The sequence below is a fragment of the Cupressus sempervirens genome, chromosome 10 (genome assembly GCF_028749045.1).
Source record: "Cupressus sempervirens isolate cs-2001-9-10 chromosome 10, ASM2874904v1, whole genome shotgun sequence".
In the NCBI taxonomy this organism is placed as follows: domain Eukaryota; kingdom Viridiplantae; phylum Streptophyta; class Pinopsida; order Cupressales; family Cupressaceae; genus Cupressus; species Cupressus sempervirens.
This window is the reverse complement of record NC_143127.1, coordinates 252,152,921-252,166,816: the sequence shown is the minus strand read 5'-3', so window position 1 is coordinate 252,166,816 and position 13,896 is coordinate 252,152,921. Positions and strand designations below refer to the sequence as shown.

General features: G+C 38.5%; 1 protein-coding gene across 1 annotated transcript in view; it reads left to right on the top strand.

The window, feature by feature from the left end:
- Positions 1–7,999, top strand: part of LOC149533577 (GC-rich sequence DNA-binding factor-like protein) — a 54,828-nt gene extending 46,829 nt beyond the window's left edge. Inside the window, exon 7 of the mRNA XM_089803183.1 lies at positions 7,133–7,999. Within this exon, the coding sequence (XP_089659309.1) occupies positions 7,133–7,325 (193 nt within the window). The 3' untranslated portion in view covers positions 7,326–7,999. The remainder of the gene's footprint in view (positions 1–7,132) is intronic.
- The last annotated feature ends 5,897 nt before the right edge of the window (positions 8,000–13,896 follow it).

Genomic DNA, 13,896 nt, shown 5'->3' with positions numbered 1-13,896 from the left:
CCAAAGGGAATGAATACCAAAAAAGATAAGGAAAACATGATACCTAAGACCACCTTCTCAAAAATGAGGCGAATAAGTGACCAATATCGACACAGTGAATATGGTACAGTTGGAGGATAGATTAAAGGAAGGAAATCCCCCATGGCGAAGAAGATCTACAAGAGCAGAACTGTACACGGGACAGCTTTCCCTCCTATCTTGCTTTGTTCGGAATTGGTAATGGAGCGTGCATCCCGATTCGATATTGTGACCAAGTCCTTCGTTTTTGATGAAGGGAAGAGAGTGTTGGCTAACATTAGCGGACAAATGGTCGAAAAAGTATTCAATATTCCCCAACATAAAGGCATGACAGTGGTAATGATGGATCAAACAACCAAGTTCTTTCAAGATAATTAGGATGCCTACTTCATTCATTTAAAGCAAAATTGGTTACAAGAAGGCAAGAAGGGAGTCAGCAAGTCGTCAAAGCTCACCAAGTCAGATTATGGTGACCTTATTGTACTTCTCAGTGGAATCATGGACGTGGCTCAAGGTATGCAATTGGAGAACGGGATGTACTATTTTATTGATGAAATTGGAAATGTAAAGAGAAAGTTTGATGGGCTAGAATTATTAGTGAAAATTTAGAGTTGCAACCAAGGACAATACAAATTCAAAAGGAAAGCAATTCTACATGGGGTCCTACCTTTTCTATCTAATTACGAGACTATATGAACATCTTGGACATAAGGCCGTAGGAGTGATTGACAATGGGCTGGGGCAATGTTTGGTGCATGAGTGCTATCTACAGCTTCATTTACACAACACCAAAGATTATAAGATGTTTTATGATGCCTTTGCTATGAAGACGGTAAGAATATTACAAGGGACACCTACTAGGAGGCTCTCATCGGAAGCGGAAGCAAAAGTTAAGAAATATGGGAGTTGGTCCATCCAATTTCCACAATTCACATATATCAGAGTAAAAGGAGGTACAGTTTGTCCCAAGAGACTTCCAAGGTACCCACTCGACAAAATAGTTTTAATGGAGTTGGATAGACAACTCGAGCATTATGACAAGATGATGAAACTTAAAGGTGAGACATGGATTACCTTCTCATTTCGAATAGGCAATGATACTTGCCCCAATCCTGTCACCTTTGTAGCTGCGAAGGAGTTAGAATGGTATCATCTAGGATAGTATAGAGCAAGACAGGGATTCAATCCTAATGGTCTTATCAAGGCATCTCACGAAAACACATTCAAACATATTCCTACTATAGAAGATTTTTGGGCCAATGCACAGGATGACTTTCATGTGAGGAAGCTAGCTTTCTCAAGGTTGTCACTGGGCATGATGAGGGCAATCAGATGGAGAGGCCTTGATATTCCTAATCAAGTGGAAGACGATGAAAATGTGCTAAGAGAAGATTATGATATAGTGGATGGAACAAAATTGGGTCCAGTGGATTTTGATGATCATCAGGATCCTTCCTTAGAGGTAGTTACAAGGACAATTAGTCATGGTACAATGAGAAGTTAAGGCAATTACAAAGTCGGAAAGTACGCCTTATGAGAAGATGAAGCCAGAGAAAGAAGGTTCAACAGAGTCAGTCGGACATAAAGGTGGGGACAGTAGCCAACAACAAAGAGAAGTTAAGAGCAAGAAGAGAAATTTGGAGTTTGAGAAAAACAAAGAACATTAGGAGCCTGCAACAAAGAGACAGAATGCAACACCATCAAGGGAGAGCATAATTGAGGCTAAGATCCAAGAGGTTAATACAAGTGGACAAAGGGGCGCGGTAGAGGTGAGCTCTGATTCAGAATCAAGTGGTTATAGTAATAGTACTGAATACTCTCCTCTCTTGGAGAACCAGCATGGAGATAATATGGTAGTCACTAGTGAAAAAGAGGATAGGACAATTGATATTGAGGAAGTAAACCAAGCGCCTGAGGCTGTTGGTGATGCTTTGCTAGTTGAACCGGATCTAGATTTGGGAAGTTGCACTGCACCACTATGGTTAAGGCAAATGCTTATGCCAAGAGACAAGGTGGTGATTGGTCGAACAGTTGAAGTTATTCAAGGGTTAGTGGAAAAGGAAGATAGTGGGAAACATAAACAAATTGCAGAAACGGTGGCAAAGGTAATCAGGAGTGATGATTGGGGTCAATGAAAAGTTTAGATTGCTATACCAAAGGTTAGCAAGGCAGTGGATGAGATAAGCCCAAGAGTATGAGATAGTAGAGCATGATTTGGGAAGAATCATTGATGACATGGAGTGTGAGGAGATCTAGGAAGGCATGGTTTCAATTAGAGAAAGCTTGAGGAAAGCAAACAAGAGGATTGTAAAGTTGGAGGCCGAAAACAAGTATTGGAGAGATTGCCTGCCTATCCAATAGTTGCATCAGGCAACCCTTCTGCAAGACAGTAGGAGCAACATAGAAGGGATATCGGCTGAGTTGCACGAAATCATAGATTGGATTAGTGATATAATTCAAGGTGGGTGAAATTTCTTGCCTTCCTTTATCTCGACATTCAGGTCATTGGTGGCTATTAGAGACAAATTCAAAACATTTGAAGGGGAGTGAAAGGATTTCCTTCCAATCAAGGACCTAGCCATTCCCAAGCTACAGGGAGTTATTGGGCTACTGGAGAGATATTTGGAGAGAACCAAGTTGGTGGATGAAGGAGGAAGGAATATGGTGGAGTCTTGGTATGTTGACCATCAGCTTGAGGATACTTGAAGAGATACAGAATGAGATTGCATAACACAGCCTAGGTGTTGACACTTCCATTTCAACCATGATGAGCGATGTTGGGGTTGCACTTGATTTTGAAGATATCAAAGAGGAGAACGTCAATAATACAGAGTTTGGATTGAGATTGGATGACTTGGGGAAGTTCACCATCAGGAAGAAGCATTTGGGTACCCTTGTCTCCCTCAATGCCTTTATCGGATATGCGAAAGAATATGAGAAGGCATTGCAAGCAGCAAGCAACATGATGAATTCAGTTGAGCTCAAGATGAAGCACACGCCTTGCCCTCCCACGAAGGAAGTCAATGACAGGCTAGCCAAGTTCATTGCCTTTGCTAAGAAGATGAAAGAAAAGGGTAGAATTATATTAGAGGATCATTTGATGTAAGCCCAAGTGGCAATCTCATCTTTCTTCTTGGGTAGGAATAGTGTTTAATTTTGATTGGCTATCATTTTGGTGCCTTCTCATTGGTTGCCACTTTTCTTTTTTTTCATTGGTCCATTGATGAGGTGGCATTTTCTCATTGGCCGATGGGGTGGCAACCCTAGTTAGGGTTTTTGGGATTCGATCTAGATCGTTGATTTTGCCTCATAATCTCTAATGTTGGTTTTATTTTTGACCCTTATATAAGGCCATTTGCCCTCATTTGTAAAGGCTTGAAGAAAATTGTTGCTTATATAATACCAAAATTGCTTCTCTTATCATTGTTGTGTCTTGCATGGTGATTAAGAACACTTGGTGTTATTGCATGGTTTCTACTTCCAATAGTTAAAGTTAAATTCCATTGAAGTTGTTGAAGTAGATTTTATTTCAAGAAAGTTGTTAAGCAAGAGTAAGAATAGATGGATAGTTGCATGGTGATATTAGTGGATGTTTGATAGGGATCCATAAACTAGGCCACTAGCATCCTAGCGGCTTGTTAGGAAGCCTTGCGTGGTAATCTAGTCTTTTTCCCTTGAATCATTTCATCTATGGAGGTAGTGCCTCTGGCAAGCTTTCATCTTATTTTCCCTGTCAATTTGCTAATCTTTCCATTCATAGGAGTAGAAGTAAAGCAACAAGTAGTTTAGTAGTTGGAGTTTTGAAGAGCAAAGTTGGAAGTGAGATAAATAGGAAAAGTAAATTGAGAAAGTCAAGTCAATATATGTTGCAAAGCTAGATTTCATCACCGCCACACCAAAAGTTTAACATCCTTTAAAGAACAACATAAGCCCGCCTACGTGATTAACCAAGGAATCACATTAATATAACTGAGTTAGTATCTGCAAGTGTAAGGAACCTTGGAGTTTTCTCATGTTCTTCATGAGTATTTACTATTCAAGAGAGGGTTGAGTGTTTGGTATTCTATATCAAGTATCAATTGCTATATGTTATGTAGTGGTATAAAACTGACATCAACAGCTGTGCAATAGTCCCATCTGGGATATCCAAAAATTGCTTAGTGTAGAAGGCCATTCGTAGATGTAACCCCCCCATGGGATTACTCCAAATCGTAGCAATGTACCATCTATAAATGTCAAGTTTGACATGCCCATTCAGCTCTTGTTGTGAAGGGAGGAGGTGAGCAGGAGTATCTAGTGAAAACTAGAAGAGGGGAAGGTTGTCAATCTCAATCCCAGTTGAACCCGACAAAATCATAGCCTTAGCGTACTGACAAGCGCTGGTGGCAATGGCAGTTTCAATGATGGATACTGAAGAGCAATAGGCCAAACAAGAGTAGTGGTGCCGACCCACCGCAAAATCTGCATAGGTACAGAGGCGGTAGAGAAACCATATCAAATCAAAGATAGCCCCCAACTTGAAGGGGTCGACACTAAACTCAACAAGAATAATACTTTGCAGAGTGGATTGATGGCATTTGGTAATACGTTGGAGGAGAAGCATCTGAACTCACTTGATCGAGGCTCAATCCAAATCAAGGGAGGGGCTTCACACCATAGAGTCATAGAAAACAAGTGGTCTAACTAAGGAGTCTAGGGGGGACAACTTAGACACAGTTTCTTGAAAATGATGGCTGAAACACTATCTCTCCAGCTAGCAAGGGAGCCCATCCCTTTGTTGATCCTAGGCTGATTGGGTGGTCTCAAGCTGAAGTGAGGTCTAGAGAACTTAACCTCGCGGTAAGTATAAGAGGAAGTAATCTCGACCTCCTAACCTCGGCATTAAAAATGTAAATGTGAAGTCTTCAAGCAGTTGAAGACCATGACTTAGGTCTTACTCAGGTTTACAACAAGCTGATGTAAGTCACAAAAGGATGCTAACCCATCAAGAGGCCTTTGAAGACCCTCTAGAGAGGCCATAGGAACATCATCATTAGCAAAGAGAAGGATCGAGATCATAATCTGATGCAAGTAACATCCATCAGGTCCTTGAGAAAAGCCTCAAACTCATCGAGATAGATGCCAAATAAGGTGGGTGAGAGAGGGCAACCCTACTTCGCATTAATAGTGCTCAGAATAGGATTGAAGAAACCCTCTAGAGTCCTGAATTTGTCCACAACAGTCTCATAGAGCCTCATAACAGTTGTCAATAACATCTTAGAAAAATTTGGAAGAGGGCTACTTGTGGGATGAAATCAAAGGCGTTACGGAAGTCCACAAAACAGTAATAGACTTTTGCTAAGCGGTGCCGAGCCTCCTCTATAATAGCACACAAAGTTAGATTATGGTCCATAGTCAGATTGTTAGCTTGAAACCCAGCTTGGCCCTGGTCCAACAAAGTCTCTTGTGAAGCACCTTGGATAAGATAGTGTTCAACATTGTGGCATAAAGTTTGGCCAAAGTGTGCTTGATCATGATGGTCCTATAGTTGTCGGGGTCAGAAGCCACTCTAAACTTATGTATCAGATAGATCACGTGTCTTGACTAAGAAACAGGGAAACCAATACACAACACCTTGTTAAAGAGTGCGGGAAGGAAGGAGCCCAAGATTGGGATGCCAAGCGTGAAAAGCTTAGCCTGGAACCCTTCCTCATCTTTTGCCCTATTGCATCTCATGGATTTGACAATCTTGTAAATGCTGGAGGTGGTGAAAATGTGGTAGTGGGAAAGGTGGGTGAGGCAAATAGAGGGTTGGCCAGGGATATAATAAAGTGTGGAGGTATGGGAGGTGGGGGGTGATGGGGGAACAAGATGTACTAGAAAATCTTGGGGTTGCGGATAAGTGTGTCACAAAAGGATCTACATTGAGAAGAAATGAACAATCGCTTCTTGTGTCGAAGGATGTGTTAGTAAGATAGACTCAGGTGAGTGTAAGAGGGGGAGCTAGCAACAAAGGCCGACCTCAAAGAGCAGTGAATGTTTCTATTGTCATCATCATACCTTTGGTTCATAGGGTAGGTGCTATGACGTCTGGGTATGAGGGAGGAGGGAGCGGTGTGGTGTAGGATGAAGAGGAGAGCTGACTTCGAAATCACTATGGTCAATAAGTCGAACATGGAAGATGCTTGGCTAGAGTCCGTGAAGCGGTGGGGGGGGGGGAGATGTCTAAGATGGAGGGTGAAGAGGTCCTGGTCAGTCTCTGGGAAGAAGAAGAGGGTGCGGGGGTGGGACAAAGTGAGCGAGAGGAGATGGAGAGTGGGGGGTGGGGGGGAGAGAATGAATCATGAAGTTGAAGAGGGCATGATCGGCCAATGGGATGTGAGAGGTTACTGAAATTGTGGATGAAGGGAATGGAGGAGGTATAGGTAAGCACATAGTCCACCACACTAGCATCAACACATTGAGGCCAGCGGGTAAAGAGCTTAGAGCCAGTCAAGCACAAGAGGCTGTTTAGAATCACAAGCCCAAAAGACTCAGAAAGCTGAAGGAGGTGGCAGCCATAATTGGAGAGAGAAGGTGGCAACCTAAAGACGCCATCAAAATTTATCTTGATCCAATCCTATATTTGGACATTTCCATTTTGTGCTTTTCCTCAAAATCTTGATTTCTTTTTGCTGCGTTGGTTCAAAATCCTTTGGAACACTCAGCCTCTCAAAACTCTTGTTCAATTCATTATCTCTGTTTGTAAAGGAGATATTTTTTTTTGATCTCCTTTTTGCTGTTTCATTAACTAGCTGTACAAATGAATCCTCAATCTTTGTGATAAATACTTCCCTAGACATTGCCAGCTCCTTTAAAATCCTATTATTTCTTTCCTTCCATATTTCCCAACACATGGTTGATGGAATTATTTGCCCCATACAGCTCAACATCCCCTCATTCATCCTATTGAAATATTGCGATGAGATATTTATGTCTAAAATAAAAAGTGGTTGTTATTCTTTCTAATCTAGTGCAAGGTCAAATTTAAAATGCATAAAATTTTGTGAAAATCTGTTATTTTTTCCAGGATACATTAATTCTCCTCGTGTTAATGTTATAATAGAATTGTGCTAATCAAAATTTTCTTTTGCAGCTACAAATTACATCCTTTGGTTGACTTCATAACAACACTTGGAAAAGAGCTTGAGAAAAAGCAAGCTTTAGGTGCCAGTACTGAAGATATTTCAGGACTTGCTCGTCGGTTGAAAAGGATGTTAGTTGAGCTCAATGAGTATGACAGAGCCCGGCGCATATTAAAGACTTTCCAGCTGAAAGAAGCTTTGTAATATGTGTTTTCTACGTCATAATATCAATACTAATCATGCATTTCCAGATGAAAATTTCATGCTTCAGGATGTAGACTATTGTCCACATCAATTTCTTTTCAATTGGGTTGCTCTCTTGTAATGCTTTAGATAAAGCATAATGCTTGCAATTGTTTCTGGGACCAATCTCTTAGCATGAATATTATTTGCCGAAGTATATCTGGAGGTTAAGAAAGAATTGATCAAGCACAGGGGCAAAAACACATTTAAGTTTGTAACTTGACTGGATGTTAGATCCATTTGGGTAATTAAATGTCTAGCAGTATTGCATCAGAGAGAGTGTAAAATATCATCTGAACCCTGATGGAAAAGTATACATGAAATGGCAATCATAGGATGAAGTAGTACCATTCTTAATTCCTGCATCTGTTGATTGGGCAACTGCACTTAATGGCTTAATGGCCATTCATTATCCTGGTCTCGCTTCGGTGCTAGAGCAACGCCTCTTGCAGGTAATTCTTTCTTTACATTATGTTGAACTAGCTTTCTCCAATGATGAAGAAAACTGGTAGATAATGTACGAAAGTGTAATCTTTTGCTGACTAAATTTTGCCCCCAACAATAATGTTATCCATGAGATCTTTTCAGAAAGTTATAATGGTATTTTGCAGGGACAATCAAGTGCATTGTTGACATTTATTTCTCACATTGCTATTTTTGCACACCTCTGGCAAAATTTGATCTAGTTTCACCTCTTCAGATATTTTCTTTGTATGATTGTTTTTTGATTTCATGCTGTCTTGAATTTATTGTTAGGCTCGTCCGTATTTTGTATCGATGAAAAGTGTTTAATTTTTTGTTTCCTTGGCAATTAAAAGACCGTACCGTTTGTTTGCTGTTTATATTTTCTAGCATGTTCCTGCTGCAAAAAATGCTTGTGTGGTAAGGGTGGCTATTCAACCTTGACTTTGTACTATTTTTTCATCAAAGGTGAAGGTTTTAATCAAAGTAACAAGAATCGGAATCGGATCGAAATCGGCAAGGCCGAATCAAATCGTGAATCGGCCATGAATCGGAATCGAATCGGCCATGAATCGGAAAATTTAAAAAACCCTTGAAATTTAGCGAGTAACTTATTTCATAAACCCTTTATCGCTGATTCGATTCACCGATTCACAAAAAATCGTTTGGCTTGAATCGAATCGCCGAATCGCGTGAATCGCATGAATCGCCGTGATTCTTGGAACTATGGTTTTAATTACTTGGTGGCACGACAGCCCCTAGAAAAAGGTCCTAGTGGCAGCATAAATAGAATTGGCTCAATACACCAATTGAAATGAACAACTTCTGCTTTTACGCAAATTTTGTATTAAAAAAAAGTTAGAATGAAAAAGTATGCTGGTGTTCCGTCCAGGTTTATAGTTCCTGTGGAATATCAGCACGTAAATTTTTAGAACTCATGGGGTCAGCTACACCAGAACACAGGCTGCAGAGTAGGTGATGTTTCTCCAGGGTAATAATTGTTAGCACCAAGTAAATGCAATCTATTTTGTTGCTTCCTTCTTAGATTTTCTTTATTGCATCATGTCATTTGATAATAAGATGCTGTTAATACTTTATCCTTTTAAAATGTAGAAACTAAAACCAATCAAGGATCCAATAGCGTCTTTTCCTACCTTACGTCTGTTGTGGCGCTGTAGGGAGTGATTATCTTAGGACTTTGTTGTCTTGCATTGTTTGTTTTTAATCTTGTTCATAATTCATATACAAACGAAGGTATTCAGTCCATCAACGGTGGCATTTACACTGGCAGGGAGAGTTTAAAACACGTAAGAGTTTATTATTCTAATAATCACTTGAAATACATGAGAGCTAAATAGTTTAGTTGCGATTCCACATATTTCCTGATAAGACAAGACAAAATATGTGGATCCCTTGGATCTGATATGGTGCTCGTTAAACTATTCTTAGAAATCTGGAGGCACAGAGGAGGGATCTACTGCTGCATCTCGCTAAAAGAAGAAAGAGGGCTACTGGTATTTAGTATTGACTTTATCACCCCGATCGTTAGTATCAGACACAAGTCTCATTGACTTTGAAACATGAGTAAAGTAATCAAGATACAAATGGATGGTGAACAATACCACCGTGGAGGAGATGAGTCTAGCTAACAAATCACCTCATAGGATGAAGGATGTGCGAACACCAGTCATATTGACGGTTCATTACAAATAGATTAACGCAATAAATGAATGAAGAGGCGCGTGGGAAAAATGGAAGAGACACGTCTCATCACCCCTCCAAAGGGGAAACAGTGACCACACGTATTTGCAGAAGTATTCACAATTAATATATTAACTCGAACATCAACACAAAATAAACTTTGCCAAAGGAAAGGGATGTTGAAAGGCGGAAGCTTGATTATTTAATGATTCGACCTTTGATTTCATTGATCGAGCCTTGGCTGGAGTCGCGGGTAACTTTGATCCATACATGGTACATATTGATAACATGTGGTTTGGGGAAGCCTTTAGACACCGACCCACACATAATTGTACAACACTCTCCAACCAAGATTGAGGGGCAAACATATAAAATAAAGTTATGGAAGGTACATAAAACAAGTGTCCTCGAGAAGTCAAAGGACGAACGAAAGAAATCCTTTTACTATTTAAGATCCTCGTAGAAATAAAATTTAAGCAACTTCTTAACACCCTCGCTCCCTTTTGTATGGGTCAAGTATCTATACTCACAAGAGCTTATCTCAGAGAGATAGAGATAGAGATAGAGGAACAATGAAGGCTGATTTCAATTCAAATTGATAGTAGCCACGATGGCTACAAGTATTTATTTCTTTCTTTTTTCGTCTTTGCATAGACCTATTTAATAGTTTTGATTGCCCTAGGTTTTTATGTCACTAAGGAGGGACATTGCATATGCCGTGAGGGATGGGGACCCACCATAATGTACGTAGGAATATGTTAAATACTATAAATCTCCAATATTGTTATATAAGAATATTAAAAGAGGATGAAATTTAAGGGATAACTATAAATATTGAATTTGTAGGAGTATATATCATCTAAAAGGAACACTTATATATATATAAAGTAATGTGTTATCGTAATTCTATTATTGACAATAAAGAGATGTTATAATCGTTTATGTTGTTACTAATGGACATGAGTTAAATTACGAACATTCTAATTAATGTTAACATTCTTATTTATAAACTATAAGAGGCATTTGCCTTGATTTTTTTTGAGAATGTTTTTGTAGGAAAAGGAAGATTGATATAAGATTCAGAGGGACACTTCTTCAAAGATAACTTTGGATGAGGAGCTATGAAGATTGATGTTCAAAAGGAGTTTGACACATCCTTATGAAAGAGTGAATAGAGGATATGTTTTAGTTGATCTTTGAAGATCTTGATCATATTAGATTTAGAGGGAGTTTTGATGTCATGTAAACTTTTGGTATCATGCGTGTGATTGTAGGACATAATGGGTCTACCCCCTATTAACATCATGAGGAAGTGACGACTTCCAAATGATCATCACTTGTATTTGCAAAAGTTATTGAAAGGTGACGATCATACAATAACTTTCTATTATGATGGATATCTTGCGATGTCTATGTAGATCATGACAGATTATACTTTGCATGTTGGATGTTTTATATGGTAAGCAAATGATAATGCACGTGTACATACTTTATAAACTTTTTTTTTTGAGTACATGATGAGTGTTATGCAAATTGATGTCCTGGAGGCCATTACACAAAGTAGTTGGTGAATATCATGCGACTTGAGCATTTGGATGACCATTACTCATAGTACTTGGTGAATATCTTTCATCTCAACATTTTGGAAGGTCATTACTCAAAGAGTACTTGGTGAATATCAAATGTCGAAATTTTGGGAGACCAATACTCATGATATCTATTGTGATATCAAAACCCTTTGAGTACTTGGTGCATATTCAATGTTGATATTATGGGAGACCAATACTAATGATATCAGATGTGATATCAAACCTTATTGAGTGCTTGGTGAATATAATATGTTGATATTCTGGGAGGCCAATACTCATGATATCATATGTGATATTAAAACTTCTTGAGTACTCGATGAATATCAAATGTCAATATTTTGGGAGACTAATACTCATTATATCAGATGTGATATTAAACCTTGTCGAGTATATGGTGGATATTGTGTGTTGATATTCTAGAAGACCGAATACTAGTGATATCAAAATAGTGGATATCTTCTGATCAAAGATATCTTTAAATTTTTTCATACCAAATATTACCAATGGTGTAATACATGTCCTATGTTTATTCTCCCTAGCTAAGAGGGAGTGTTAATGTTTTGGTAGCTTTAGTAGCATAAACCTATGAAATATATATAAAATTAAGTTTTCTATTATATTAATTATATTAATGAATAAACATGTTCCATGAAGGGACATGTATCTTCTCGGTTTATTTCTCATACAAATTCAAAGAGATCGATGCATTTGAAAAAACCATACAAAAAGAGGCAGTGCTACGACATCTGCAAGCGATGCTTTAAAATGACTTCTATACAATGATATTAATATACATAGCAGAAACATAAATCATACGATGGATGAAAAGAGAAAGACATAAACTAAGGCTTCGAGGTGCATATATTAGCCTAACTGAAACAAATGATTGATTCAAAGGATTGGTGATGAGAGTGTTACAATTATGCAATATGAAATACTACATGATTTCTATAGCACACAAAGATGCAAACAACCAAGGGATGTTCGAATAACTCAATATTGACATACAACACTTATTAGAAGGTAGGAAAGATTATTTGCTAACAAAACCCAAAAAGATTATGCCTAACAAAACCTAAAAGCATACCTTGAGGATGCGAATACAACCATTAATTCCATCTTTTTTATTTGCATGCCTAGCCTAAAAAAAAAAACAATTTGTGGATTGTAATTATTGTGCCTTCCATGCAAAAGAAATGTCTCCCATCTCATGCATCCTCAATGGGAGAGATCGTCCTTCCCATCCAACTTGTGGAATAGGAGTCTTGCTTCTCTTTCCTTCAAGATTTTGATTGCCAACTTTAGAGTTAGTGCCTTTTTACCCCCTTGCCAATTTGTTGCATGTATTGTTAGTGCATTCTCTTCTTGCCCATTTCTCCACGGATGGCCTTCTATATTGAACACTTCCTGGATATTGAGGACGAGATTGTAATGCGTTGTGCCTACTTGGCTTGGCATTGTGTCACACCATAGGCTTCGTGTTCAGATTGACCACCACTTTGACAAAGAGGATTGAATTTGTCACTTATGTACCTTATCTGAGATGGAAACAAAGATCTATTTCATTTTTCGTTGTCCCATCTACTATGAGATTAGAGGGAGGTTTCACTACCTTTTCATAGATTGCAGATCCCTATTGTCCCTTTTCAGATACATTGATCAAAGTTGCCCGTCGTTTTATCTTTAGGAGACCATACAATTTCTTGATCGCAATTTGCAACTTCTTTTTCCTTGGAGCCAAGCCTCAAATCAACGTATCACCAACTTCTACTCACCCATGTCCCCCTCAAGGGGCATGAAACAATCACATTCTTGGTCACACCAAATTCGTGAGACCTCGTAGTGGGTTCACTAGGCAATGACACTCCACCTCCAATGGTACTTAGGGACGATCTTCGGTTCTATATTTCTTTCGGCCGAGGAAGGACATGAAGTCTTCCCTCAAAAATCCCCTTTCTTCTTTTTCTTTCTCCTCTTGCTCTTTCTAGGTCATCGTTTGTTGTTCCTGCCATTGGTAGTTTCCTAGTTTGTAAGTTTTCAGTTCCTTAGACCCTTTGGTGGTCTCTTGTTGGACATGAATAAATTTATCTTATCAAATTTTTGTTTCTATCAACTCTTGTCCATTTCAACACCTTTGGATTGGGTGCTCTTACTACCTATAGCCTCCTACACCCAACCTTTAGAACTATCCTCTACTGATCTCACAAGAGCCAATACTATTAAATGATCATTTAAATGGTTATAAGCAACTCACTTAGACACCAAGAAGGATGAAGATCACAAACCATAAAATAATTGCATGTGATTATGAACAGTGACAAAAGAAAACTAAACATCTTAGAAAAAATGTCGGCACACTCAAAAAATTTCCAAGGATAGAAGGAGAAAGTCTTCAATAGACAAAAAATATTAAGAATACATCTTCTAGATGAACCATGATACCAAAATGAGCAAAATAAAATATGAACCAATAAATTGGATATGAGAAAAATCATGACAATAACTACGACAAATATGAACAAAAGATCTCTACTGTTGCTATATCTTTAACACTTACAAATTGCCTACAAAGATACTCAAAGCAATGTGAAATAGATAAACTAAAGAAAATAAAGATAAACAACAATAAGAAAGGATACAAAGGTACATAAGACACAAAACATATATCTTGGGAAAGCTCTTCCACTTGAAGGAAAAAAGCCAGCCACACCACAAACATATCACTTTTATTGATAATACAAAATGTTCATGTATAATGCTTTTCTCTTAATCCAACACAT